General features: G+C 48.8%; 1 protein-coding gene across 2 annotated transcripts; it reads right to left on the reverse strand.

Moving 5' to 3' along the window:
- Positions 1-3,327: 3,327 nt before the first annotated feature.
- On the reverse strand, positions 3,328-5,129 carry LOC120661116 (protein transport protein SEC31-like). Of its 2 annotated transcripts, XM_039939821.1 has the most exons (4): positions 4,805-5,129; positions 4,482-4,700; positions 4,114-4,384; positions 3,328-4,025 (listed from the first exon to the last, which is right to left on the reverse strand). In XM_039939821.1, the coding sequence occupies exons 1-4, from the start codon at positions 4,892-4,894 to the stop codon at positions 3,670-3,672; spliced, it is 936 nt and encodes a 311-aa protein (XP_039795755.1). In that variant the 5' UTR covers positions 4,895-5,129; the 3' UTR covers positions 3,328-3,669. The 2 variants fall into 2 exon arrangements, with proteins under 2 accessions (XP_039795755.1, XP_039795754.1); XM_039939820.1 differs by having other exon boundaries at positions 4,482-5,129.
- Between the last annotated feature and the right edge of the window lie 8,961 nt (positions 5,130-14,090).

The raw sequence follows: 14,090 nt of genomic DNA on the forward strand, positions 1-14,090 counted from the left end.
GCCTACGACGAAACAACATTATTCAGCTCTTTCCAACATACAACTGCCCTACGATGAAACAACATTATTCAGCTCATGCTAGCTCAGAGTCTGATTGCAACTAGTACATTATTCGTATGGTCGCACCATGTAAGCCATAAATCCTCTTTTCTGGTCACTAGTGGAGATGCACATAGCACAAACATATATTCAAAAAAAGATTATTTAAAAGTAATTTGATTACATCATCAACTACTAAAAACTTAACTTCTTTATATATTTTCTTATTGAATGAAAATTTAATTATAGAAGATATATATCTACACCGCATGCATTTATTGAACCTTATATGAATAACTTATTAGCTGATCAATATATTTCCTAATTGGATGAGACCAAGAATATAAAAATTATAAAAGTTAATCCCCAAATATGGTATGTCTATACCTTTCCTAATCGAACTGAATCAATTACGAAGATTTATTGGCCGGTCAATACCGTCCCCAATGGAGTTGAATCAATTAGTGTGATAAGCAAGTCTCTCACCTCTTTTAATTTATTTCTAAAATAATAAGCAAGTCTCTCACCTCCTTTAATTTCTTTATATAATTATATGGAATCAGCTTATCTTATTTAATTTCTATCCAAAATAATAGACAATTAGCATCAATTAGCACTAAGATGAAGAGGGCGGATAGGGGAGGCTTGGGGCAGGTGGAGGGGTCGCGGTGGGACCAACGGGGTGAGTTTATTGGTGAAAAAAGTTTGACATTTTGAGTGGATTCATTTTCTAAAGTGTGGCTTTGAGGCTTACTCTAAACTTTGATACCCTCTTAGCCATGACAAGTGGGTTCTCTGTATGAGGGGTACGGTGGGTCTAATTTTGATGAGAAAGGTTTTCAATTCTTTCATCATTTATAGTATAGATAGATTATCAGCAAATCATTTACAAAAGCAGCACCCAATTGAGCTTTATGGAGGAACATCCTAGCTTTCTTTTTATCCATGTCATAGCAACTTATGATGCCTTTCCTCCTATTCTTAATGATGAACAAGGATTGCAACGCACTAACAATTTTGTAAAAGCCATGGACATCCACTTGGAATGTCAAACTTTCTGGCTGGAATGTTATATTTGCATGGCTTCTCAATTTGGAGGAGCTATTTCCATAAGCATGTTTCAGCACACTGTGGTGCAATAAGAAGTTAGATCCACATCATCCACCTATGTGTGTAGGGAGGAGGGCAAGACGATGTTGTGCAACGTAGTCGATTAGTGTTGTTCATCTTGCTGAAACCGCAAAACCCTAGTCAGCACCGGCATGGCTGATTGGCTGTTGAAACAGGAACCTAGACCCAGTGCAGTTGTTATTGCTACTGCAAGATAAACAGCCGCTGCATCTGAACCATTCGAGGAGCTTTGTATAGCTAGGATTAGACCCATTCTTTTCCACATTTCATCCCAACTTTTGTTGTTAGTCAGTGAGCAAACAACAAAAAACAGAGAAGAGAGGACATGCATTTCACTAGAAATTGAGAGTTTAATGCCTTGCAATTTACATTCCCAAAAGAGCATACTAAGCTGAGATCCTCTTGTATATATCAAGGTTCTCTATTTCTATTCATATACAAAAGATTGTATCACCCAAGTTTACATTCACAAAAGACTATATGCTTAACACAAAAGAGCATATGCTAAACTGGGATCCTCTTGCATATAAGAACTCTCTAAAACTTGCATCATCCACTAGCAGCCATGGCTTCAGTACACGCCATGCTAACAAAAATAATTAGAGATCATGACTTGTCAAGACAATTGAATATGTATAGTTGACCTGCACTTACATTAAAGTGCTGCTAAAAATACTAGCCATCTATCCCTTCCAAGGAGTGAGCATTGTTGACATCTTAAGCAACATTTGAATTCTAAAAAAAAAGAATACAGAGAGAGAAACATACAGAAGAAAATAGCATGGTCAGATTAAATATTGAATGCTATTTTTATGGGAAAGGAGAACTGTCAGTATATTCTTGTGATTCTGGTACACAACTTTCACATTCGTATTGTGCAGGCTTGCTCTTTTTCTTGTTGTTTGAGTTTTTCTTCTTTTTTTCTTGCTCTTTTTCGCATTTTAATTGAAAAAACATTCAGCATGTAGCACTCAGCCCACTTAATGTTTCAACATGTAAATGTTGTCTAGCCAAGTTGATTTACTAACTTTTAGTCTCATAGCATCAAATGCTTCTTCAAAATCTGCCTTTTGTTCATACTAATACATGCAAGAACTGAAATATGATAAGATACTTTGACTCTTCCTTGTCCTAAGGCTCTTCTTCATTCTGAGAACTCAAATGCTTTACTGCATTTTGTGATTTAGGTCTTGTTTAGATGCATAAAAGTGCATATATAAAGCATTGTAACACTTTCGTTTGTATTTGGCAATTATTGTCTCGACATGGGTTAACTAGACTCAAAAAATTTGTCTCGCAAATTATAGACAAACTGTGTAATTAGTTATTTTGTTTATCTACATTTAATACTTTATATATGCGTTCAAAGATTCGATGTAATGTGAAATCTTGTAAAGTTTTGAAATTTGAAGGAAACTAAACATGTACACAAACCATGTCATGCACTCTTGACTGCCTTTCCAATAGCAATATCCTAATTAGTGAAAACTGTTTGAGGTTGCTTTTAATTGTGTTGACAAAAATGCATTGAACAACCACTTGAATGACTCAAATATCTCATCATACATCAAAGGTGCACCAAAAACCTCAGTCACCCTAAACTAGTTGAAACCAACAAACATACCAAATGATCTATATTCTTTGTTGGTTCTAAAAGTGGTGTCGAATTTGATGACATCACCAAAATAAGCATAGTCCACAATCATTTTTGAATCAGCCCAAAATAACTACATCCGGCCCTGTTTGTTTCATGTAGCGCAACTTGTACTACGAAGAAATCTTGAATGCATGGAATACTAAATGAAATTTATTTGCAAAACCTTTTCACGGATGGTTATATTTTTTTCGACGAATCTAATGACGGTAATAATCGATGATGGCTACAGAGATGCTACAGTAACTATCCTTTAATCATGCAGTTAAAGATATCATTAGATTTGTCTCGCGAAGTAACACAGAAATTGTAGAATTAATTTTATAAACTGTCTTTATTTAGTACCTCTAATTATTAGTCAAAATTTGTACTACTTGTGCTGCAAACTAAACCAAACAGGGCCCGACGGCTCCATGGCCGATTTGCCGATTTACTGTTTGAAACGTCCGTGCAGCTGAGAGCATCCACATGTTTTTCGCACTTCAATTTCACCACGGACGCACTTCAATTTCACCACGGACATGTTATCTGGAAGTGTATACATAGGGTCATAGGCCTTCTCAAACTTTGAGAAGGAAACATCAGTTGGCTTGACGAGAAAGAGGTATCAACATGATCGAATGCGCCGCCGCTCACTTCACCGATCCCAGCAGGCCACATACTACAAGTACAAAACCATCGTCGCCTCGGGCGAAAAACGTGTGGCATGATCTACCCAAAATCACATCCTCTGCTCGGCGGCTCACGCTTTCCACAGCCCAAAAATCAAGCAGAGCAACCGGAGCAAGTATCATAATCGCTACTCCGTATTCACAAACATGTCCTCCTCCTCTGATTAGCGCCGTTCACCACGACCACGTGACCGGGCTTGGCTGGTAGCTCGCCGCCGGGAGCTGCACCTGCTGCGGCGCCACGCAGTGCTGCGGCGGCCACTGCTGCTGCTGCTGGTGGTGGAACGCCTCACCCTGAAGCGCGACGCCAGCTGCAGGGGGCGTGGGCTGGTGCTCGACCTCCATGGACGCGCCGTCGCCGTCCTGATCAGCGTCCATCATCTCGTCAGCCGTCGCCGCGGACCTGGAGGCGGCATGGGCGTGGACCTCGGCGGGCGACCACGGGACCACGGCCAGGTTGAGGTTCTCGTCCCTGGCGGCCAGCTCCTCGAACAGAGCCCGGTGGTTGCTCGCCTCCTGCAGCATGGTGCCTGCAGGATCAAATCAGATTAGTTTTAGGCTTTCAGACATCGAACAGAATTTGCTCGAATTCACTCGGGGGAGGGTTGGGGCACGTACTCCTGAGCCCGTGGATCCAGTCGGGGCTGACGCGGAGAGTAGGCCCCGGGCGGAGCGGGCCCTCCAGGAGGCTGCGCGCGGCCTCGGCGGGCTGGTACACCACGATCGCCCGCTCGTCGTTCCCCGCCGGCGCAGCCAAGCCAGCCGCCGCGGCCGCCGCCGGCGCCACGGCGCCGCTCATCAGCACCTCCTCCGCCACGAACGGCACGCTCGCGCCGGGCTCGACGAGCGGCGCGCTCACAGCGGCCTCGACAGGCGGCACCTCCGCGTCCTGCGCGACCAACCCCGACACAATCGAACGCGGTTAGCATCCTCATCGGCCGGAACCAAGGAGAGAGCGAGCGCAAGCGGGGGCTGGGGGTGCGTACCAGTCGGCGGATCTTAGGGGCGGGTGGAGTTACCCCGTCGACGTCGAGCCACGGCTGCGGCCCCTCCGCGGCCTTCCTCTTCAGCACCGGCAGCGTGGCGTCCACGGCCGGCGCCGCCTCCACCCCGAAAGCCTGTTGCGGCGGCGGCGGCGGCACGCCCGCGCCGGGCCCGACAAGCGGCGCGCCGACGCCGAACTCGACGGGCCGCGCCTCCGCGTCCTGCACAAACCCAACCCAAACACCGCGCGTTAGCAGCCCCACCCACCGGAAGCAACGACGGAGGAGAAGGAGAAGGAGAGTGAGAGCGGGCTGCATGCGCGTACGAGTCGGCGGATTTTGGTGGCGGGGACGGGGGCCCACGGCTCCGGCGCCTCCGCGCCCTTCCGCTTCAGCACTGCCGCCGTTGCGTCCATGGCCGTCTCCACCGCGCGCCCGGCCGCTCCGCCCCCCCCTCGCTTGCTCGGTGGCGGTGGTCTCAGCGAATCGAACCGCGGATCGGTCGGGTCGCAATGGCCGTGGGTCTGCGTGCCGAACTGCGGATGCTGCAGCAGCGGTTGCGCGGCGGCAGGATTAAAACGGAGGGGAGTGGGGTTGGAGGAAGGTTCAGCTCGTGAGGGATCGCGAGGGCTCTAGAATATTTCCGCGGCGTCGCCCCCCCCCCCCCCCCCCCCCCCCCCCACTTTTTTGCGTTTCGCTTCCGTTTTCCTCGTCTGGGGGGTGCCGCGCTGTGTGCCTGCGTGAGTGCGTGTCAACCCGAACCTGCGTGGGCGCACGGCACCGGTGGTTGGCGGCGGTGCCCACCGCGAACTGGCTCGGGTGGGAGAGGGACACGGCCCCCACGCGGCTCCCACCGAGAAGATCTTTTTATCCACTCTCAAGCCTTGTACAAGAAAAAAGAAAAATCGTAAGCGCTGGTTCAGGAAGTGATCGCTAGTGTACTCTTTTAGGCTTCTACATTATTATTATTTAGATAATAAAAATATTTGTGTCAGGCGACTACCATTTTTCTTCATGCTCTTCTTGTCTGTGGGGGATCTTCCATTCAATTCTTAGCGTGTGATGCTTCCCCGTACCAAACAACGCACGCGTAAAAAACGTGAAAGAAACAGATTGCGAATTGCGATACACCAAAAATGTCGTGAACCAAAAATGTCGTGAAAGGCTACACGGCCAGTTTCGGTCCACTGGTCCCGTGATTTACGCTTGACCTTTTGGGCCGGCCCAATACACGATCGACGCACACAGGTCTCTCTGACCCTGGACCCGAGTCAGATGCTGATGGCCCAAGACTAGAACAGTCCGGACAGTGTTCAAGCTTAGCCCACGAGCTCCCGGTCTCTTCACTAGCGATACACACAAAATCGACACGTGCCTCCATTTTGACCTGCATATCCCGTTGTTTAGGGCTTGGTAAAAAGCAACTCATTGAAAAAAAAGTTTTTCCAATGCATGGTATGTAGCTACATGATTCTTGTTTTACCGAGGAAAAGTTGATAAGTTCTAGATAAATTGTCAATACCATGTCAACTTGAATTGAGTACTAATTCAGCTCCGCCTATTCCACATTAATGAGAGTACATTTATGTTTCCGCTTCACGATTATTTTTTTGGACATTTCTAATAATAGAAAGCCTTATTTCTATTTTGGTACTATTTTGGAATTCAACACTTTTAGCCCCTGTTAGTGAAGGGGGTCTTGAGTGAAGGCTAGAAATTTTGCATTTTAGCACTTTAATCCCTATATTTTTATTTGTATGTCGTATTAGGTTTGTCCTAAGTCAAACTCGTCCAACTTTAACCAATTTTATAGAAAAAATAATATGCTCACAGGGGAAGGGTTTGAGTTCGTGCGTTCTTAGGCGTGAATGTGCGTGCTTTGTGAGTGTCTGAGTTGTACCGTGTAATCTCAAAAAATTACAATACCAAATTTGCTTAATTGAATCCGCCATGAAATATATGTTGATAGTACATATGTTGGGTAGTGTATTGTGTAGTTGATATATTTTTTCTATAGACTTGGTCAAAGTTAACCAAGTTTGACTTAGGACAATAATACCACATATAAATAAAACTTGAAGGAGTATTTTGCAAGACTCATCTTTATCCCCTACTTGAATGTTAGAGGAAAAATAAAAATTATACCACTCATTTTGGAGTTATTCTAATCTCGCATACACAAAATTTGCAATTATTCATCTATTGGGAAATACCAATAAAAATGTAAACTGAAAACCAAGTAAGGGCACATAGCGATTGCCCGGCCCCTTCAGTCTGTCAGTCGATCATGCGCCTGTTCGATCTGTATATGTGCTCTCACATGTAGGTGGGTTTGGGCGTAAATTTGGAATGGGAAGGGGATATGAACATTGGATACGAGGTGTGGGTTATGTGTTAGATACTTTTCCCACATTATGATTTAGAAAATTGTCTTCTTATCCTTTTCCCACAATTGGCATTTACAGGATATATGTATGGTTCAAGTGGAAAACACAATTTAGTTGATATCCTGGATTATTTTAAGAAAGGGTAGTATGTCCAAATTTTCCTTTGTGCACTTTAAGTGCTTGTATGTACTCATGATTTGATTTGCGCTTGGTTTTGGTATCTTCATCATGCACATCTTAATAATCTTGTAGAAGCCTATATTTTTATTAAATCTATTATATATTTTGTGTGTTTGAGAGGATCAGTGCGCTGTATTTGACAGTTTCCGTAGCTCCTGGCTTGAGATGTTTGCCCTTTGAGCCTCTGCAAAAAGACATGTCGAGAAGTTCTCTGATCATGATGTCACGTACAATTTATCACTGCGTGTGATCCTGGTTTGAGATGCATGTTTTCCCTTTGTGTCTTTGCTTAAAGGAATGTACCGAAGGTACTTTTGCGCAGTCCGCAATTTACTGCCTGTAATCCATGTGATATGATGCTGCATGGATCCAGAGGTATAACCTCACACGAGTATGTAGTAGTTTGATGTCTACTTTTTGTTTTTCAGAATCCTGCCTGAGGTCGAGAAATGAAGGGCCAGCGAACTCTACCCAGTAGCCAAGTACATTTCTTTTGTGCTTTGTGAGATTTGGATTTGATCTTGTTGTGTGCTACGTACGTGCAAGTGATCAGTAGAGTACCCTATCTAGCTAGTACTAGTGCATCGTTACATGCACCATGCATGTGTTCCTTCGACCCGTTCTATTATATTCTAGCAAGGGCAATGTCAATGACGATGGCAGTGAGAGTATACAGGGACATGGACAGGCCCCCATAAAGTTAATTCCAAGGGTGAGTGAATTTTTTTTTGAAAAAGAGGTGAGATGAAAAGCAGGCAGACTGTGAAATAACTGGTGGTGTTTGCACCGGCCAGTAAAAGAGCAAATCCTTATGGAAAAATTCCTTGTAAGGCCCTCCAGCAAACTGCACTTCCTTCTATGGCCCTGGAAAGTTGAAATCCCCTTCTATGACCATCTTTTTATTTTCAGTCCCTTCTATAGCCCTGATGTTACATCCGTTAGCTTGCAACCGTTAGGGTTCCCGGTGTCAAGTATTTAGTAGCAATTTTGGACCAAATTGCCCCTGCCTCACTTGCCCTTCCAGAAGGGAACCCCCATGCGATCCCGCACGTCGCCCCCCACGCCCGAGCCTGCCCCCCGCGGTGGCGGCGGCTACCCCCGCCTGCGGATCCGGCGCCCGCCCCCATCCCGCCGCGCGTGGAGGAGTCGTCCGGGGCCCAGGACGCGGGCGCGGCAGCGGCCTGGTCCACGCGGGCGCAGCGGCGACCGAGGCGCGCGCCAGCGGAGTGGCCAGGGAGGACGCCCAGGACACGCGCGTGCGGCGGCGGCCAGGGACGTGGCGGCCCGCCCGCCGTCGTCCCCCCGACACAGCCTCCGCGCGCCGGCTGACCGCCGCCATCCACGACCGTCCTCTCCTCCATCCTGGGACGCGTGCCCCTGGACTCCGCGGGCGGCGGCAGACGGCGGGGGCCACACGGCGGTGGTGACCACGAGCTGCGCCCCGAGGAGGAACACGATGGCGGCGACGGGGCTTCTCCGGTCGGCCGGAATCGAGGCTCGGCGACGGCGCCATCAGCGTGCCCGAGTTCGCCTCGGCTTCCGCGTGGTGTACGGAGGGGAAGGGTGCGCTGCGCGGCGGGGGACACGCCGCGCGCAACCAACGGCTGACGGCCGGAGCCTGCCTAGCTGCCCCTGCTGCTGCGGGCCTGCCTGCCGCCCTGCCTGCCGCCCTGCGCGAGCCGCGAGCGCGGCGCCGGCCTGCGCACACGGGTCACGAGCCCCTGGGGCGACGAGTGCGGCGGCCGGCGGCAAGGCACAAGGCGGCGGCAGGGAGCACCGGAGCGGGGACTCGACGCCGAGACCGAAGATGAGGAGCGGGGACTCGGCGGCAGGGATCTCAATTCCTTGTTGTTTGACCCAAGGGCATTTTCGTCTTTTCACAGCCACTTAACTGGGAGTTAACTGGAGATCCCACGGTAGGGCCATAGAAGGGATGTAAAATGAAAACATGGTCAAGGAAGGGAGGCCGAACTTTTTAGGGCCATAGAAGGAAGCGTCATTTCTTCTAGGGCCACACAGGGAATTTTCTCAATCCTTATCGCCAGATTTGTTTTTCTTTTCCACCAAAAAAAATAAAGTGGGAGCACTTGGGCACTCTGCCTACGGAGCAGCTAATAATCAAAGCAATTGCCTAGTCGACCGCGCACAGTTGTGCAAGGTAGGTGAGCGAGGGCCCGTGGCCATGCGTGACGCTCCCATGCACGGGGCGGGGCTGAACCGGGACGACGCCCCGGCCAGATTCATCGATCACTCGCCCGGGTGTGCTTCGGCTAAGCTACCTCGATCGAGTGGGTGCGTGCATGTCAGCGCCCATTTTTATTCACCCGGCCGCCCTGCTTTTCTCCCCTGGATTCGGCGCATGATCGAGTGGGTGTTTATTAGCTTATAGCATAACTTTCTCCATAATGTCGCTATGCAACAACAAGATAGAGGATATGCATGGTAATCACAATAATTTAATTACTACATGTGGTTGTGAAGCCATTAGTTTTGTTTTACTTTAGCGCCTTTTGTTCGAGAAACCGACCGCTTTTTGCTGCTAATCAATTATATTGGTGCTACTGCTATATATGTAGTTGTTGCGAAAATGACATGGTTCCGATCCCGGTATATATCGATATATATAGAATGAATGGAGGAATAATAATGCGTGACAATGCAATGATCGTGATGTTTGTCAAACAAGAACACCAATGCAAAGAAGGTTTTGACATGGACCGTACCATACTACTACTACTACTACTATATTTGTGTCAATCCTGACAGGAGGAATAATAGATCGAGACTGATGAACAAGTGACCAAAGAAATTAAACTGTAGTACTATGCTAAACGTGTACGCGTACAAAGATTGCACTCCCATCTTATTTCCTGCTGTCGTTTTTTTTTTCTTTTTTGGCAAGCTATACGCGGTTCAGCAAAAGCCGAACAAAGTGGTGGCTAGCTCTTGCTTTCAGCACACGGTAGTGCTATCCCACGTGTAACATCACACGCGACAGGGTAGCTTTAATTCGCGTACCAGGATGCTGAGAATGGCATGCTGGCGGGGTTGCCTTTGTGCCGATGGAGCTCTCGCTTCGCTGCCCCCCCGGCAATTGGTAACCAACGCAGACATGCACGAAAGCGGCCGGGTCAAGCGCTCGATCTCACATCGATCGATCGCGTATGCATGCTTGCGGCTGCAAGCTAGCCATGGATGGATGGATCTCTCCAGAACAAATCCCGAACGGAAACGGGTAGCAGCAGGCTGGCCTGGCTGCTCGAACACGATGGTGGTGAGCGACGAGTGAGGCAGCCAGCTGATCGGGTGATCCGTGGGTGACCACGCCGTACGTGTATGTAACACCTACCTCGCGGACAGTCCGCTCGGGGTCGGCGGACAGTCCGCCAGGCACCGTCCAGATATTTATCGGGATGCATGTGGGACCCACCTGTCATTCCTCTCTTCCTCCTCACTTCGTCCAGAGCTGAGCGGAGCTCGAGCGCTCGCGCCGACGTCGCCCCCTTTCATCAATCTCCCTCCTCCAGCCACCAAACCTTGATTCCTCACGCGGGAACCTTCCTTGGCACCTCCACCACCTTCCCCAACCCCTAGACCGGCTTCTTACGGCCGGAATCGCCCCCACCACCGCCGGACACCATTGGAGGTGCTTGAAGCTTGCTCCACCGTCGATCCGTCTCTCCGGTCGTCCTCCGCTCGAACCGACCGCGGGAATGGATTCGTGGTGAGTTCCTTGTGCTTCCCGGTCTTTTTCCCCTTCCGTGGCGTGTCGCCGGCGCCGGTGAACGGCCCCCGCCGTCGCCGCCGCACTTGCTGCTGCCTGTGGCGCGAGTCAAAAGTTGGGTATCGCGGACGGTCCGCCTGGGAGGTGCGGACAGTCCGCCGGTCAGATTAGGTTTCGTCTAGAGACGATGTTGTCTCTGGTAGTTTAGCAGAATTGACTGCGGACAGTCCGCTATCGGGGAGCGGACGGTCCGCCGTTGAAACTTGAAGTTTGTCCAGAGACGATGTCTCTGGTGGGGGTTCGCAGGATTGAACTGCAGACGGTCCGCCACTTGGGCGCGGACAGTCCGCAGTAGAGTCTAGGATTTTGTCCAGAGGCGTTGACGTCTCTGGTGGATGGAATACGTGAACTGCGGATGGTCCGTCAAGGGTGGCCGGACAGTCCACAGGTAGAATTAGGAATTGTTCCTGAGTGGTCGTTGTCTTTGGTGGGTCAGTAGAATAGTATGGCGGACGGTCCGCCACTTGGGCGCGGACAGTCCGCAGGGCATTCCAGTTGAAGTAAAATAGTTACATCATTTAGCTGCACTCATTTATTTCATATGCATACGTGTAGCATCCGCAGCTGAGGACGCCGTATTTGAGGTGATTGCGGCACCACAAGAGCAGCCGACGCAAGCCCAGGAGGAGAGGTGTGAGCACCCGGCCCAAGGCCCGTCTGACCCCAGCTCTGAGCAGCAGCCCGAAGACAAGCCCCGGTGCACATTCTATTAATTTTAAATTATGACACCTATATATGTGTTTATTACTTATGCATTACGTTTAGGAGTTGTTTGAAACCCTAGTTGCATGAATCCTAGGAGTCCTTGAGTTGTACTAGTATGTATAGGACGATAGAAATGCTATGCTAGATAGGGTTCGGTAGAAGTCGAGTAATTCTTGGTTACTCGCGAGATATAAGATAGCTTTATGTTTTCAGATATGAGTTACGAATTTATGGATGAAAGTCTTGAAATGAAAGAAAGAATAGAATCTGAGACCGGGCGGGAGAGGTGTAGTTTCGCTTGTGTCGGTTAAGGACCGAGCCATTGTTGGCCTTGCTGATCATGTTTGAACTGTACTAACCGCATGCCGGGGGTAGGAGGTAGTCGAAACCGGTAAGCCAAGTACTGCTTTGCTTCGAAAGTACAGGAACCCGCACCCAACTCCTAGGGCGAGTCGAGTAGTCGCAGAGAATCGGGGATGCATATGTTTACTTTTGGTGGTCTCACGTTGAGCTCGGCTGACCATATATCGTTGGGCTGGTTCCTGTAGTTCGAGGCGGGGAGGGGAATGGTTGGTGCGTGTGGTCCGATGGGGCATATGCGTGCCGTGTTTGTTAGGTCCACCTTGCAAGGTTAAATCGAATCGATTCGCCGTCAGTCGCTCTCGGATATGAGCACCTTGGTCACTGCGTCGCAGCGTAGTGTTGTGATGGAAAAATGGTTATACCATGTTGATGAACATATGAATTATTATTTATTGTTTCATTAAGTTTGCTCTAGATTTGGTTATGCAAATATTAGACTATGTTAATTTATATAGAACTTGGGCTAAAATAAGGAAAGTGAGGAATTACTTTAGTTGCTGTTTTCTGCAAAATAACCACCAGCCAAAAACCTTGCATGTCTAGATATGTGGGCTAAGTTATACCCACTGGTCGGGTGAGCCTTGCTGAGTATTAGTATACTCAGGGTTTGTTGCCACATTTATTTCAGAGCATGCAGACGTAGACTTTTGTCCCTGCTGCGCCAAGTTCATCCGCCGGGATGCTGAGGGAGGGGAGGTTGTGGAGCAAGACGTTTAGTTAGGGATCTCCCTAGGGCACACTTTTGTTAGTTGTAGGCCCCCCTTTCCTCTAGTTGAACCTGAATTTCAGTAATGCAAAGTTTGTAAATTATATATTTATTCACACTTGGTTTGTAAAACTTAAAGCAAAGTATTATGTATATTTGTTGTATTTTCAAATATGTGTCGTGCTTGTACCATCTGCGCCCACCTTCGCGTGGGACTATCGGTGATGTTTCGAGAGGGACGTGGGTTGAGAAAGGATCGCCAAATTAAGCCGTTAAGCTAATGAGCCCGATGTGTTCAAATGACGGTCATTACGCTTAATTAGAATTTTAATTTGGCGGTTCTGTCACAGCTGGTATCAGAGCCGAAATGCACCGATGGTGGTACGGGCATGACTAGTTTTAAAGTTTTTCAAAAAGTATAAAAAAATTAGAAAGAACGTAGAGCGAGCATGCATCTCATTTATAGTGTTTTTCAGATTTTTCCATAGAAGTTGATGGGGTGAGTTTAGGGCCTTAAGGACCTTTGTAGGTGACGTTCGGGTCGTAAGGTTGTATGGGCGCGGCGCCAATGGGTTGTGAAAGCGTGTCGGTCGGACCGGAGAACACCGTTAGGCAGTCCAAATGTGTTGCGCGGACGATCCGGTCCTGACAAACGGACAGTCCGCCGGACATTAAAGAAAATTTCCCATAACCATTTGAAACTGAGTTGGGTTGACATTATGTACAGCGGACGGTCCGCAGAATCTCAGCGGACGGTCCGGTTAGCCGGATTTTTGGTAAAGCGGACGGTCCGCTCATGTACTGCGGACGGTCCGCCATACCATTTTCGGCTGGACCAGGGCAGCTCGGTCAAACCAACTGGTTGCGCCGATCGATCGCCTGGCCCCGCCTGTAAGCATCATTCAGAATTGTTTTGAAACTCTACATTCTGCATTGTGCCATGGATAGAAAGGATTAGTTACTATCGGTTTTGTCTTAATGTATCTGCATGATGGAACTAACCTCGTCATGGTTGAATGTAGAATGGGAGAACCACCGAACCCTTCTGAGTTGACTCAGGCCATTGCGGCCATGCTCACTGGGCGCGATGAGCAGACGGCACTCCTCCGTGAGCTTGTGCAGCAGGGCAGAGCGCCGCGGCCTGAGCTTCACCACCAGCCACCTGTTCCTGGATACCAGGAGTTCCTGGGGACCCAAGCGCCGCTGTTTCACAGGGCCGACGAGCCGTTGGAGGCCGACAGCTGGCTTAAGACCATAGAATCCAAGTTCATGTTGTACCCCTACAATGACAACGACAAGGCATCATTTGCAGCACAGCAGCTCAGGGGTCCCGCACGTACGTGGTGGGACAACCACGTGGCTATGTTTCCTGCTGGCACTCGGTTTTCTTGGAATGAGTTCAAGGAAGCTTTTGGAGCACACCATATTCCTGCAGGGGTCATTCGCAGGAAGCTCACTGAGTTCTTGGCCCTGAAGCAGGGCAATAA

The sequence above is a fragment of the Panicum virgatum genome, chromosome 2N, assembly GCF_016808335.1.
Source record: "Panicum virgatum strain AP13 chromosome 2N, P.virgatum_v5, whole genome shotgun sequence".
NCBI classification, from domain to species: Eukaryota; Viridiplantae; Streptophyta; class Magnoliopsida; order Poales; family Poaceae; genus Panicum; species Panicum virgatum.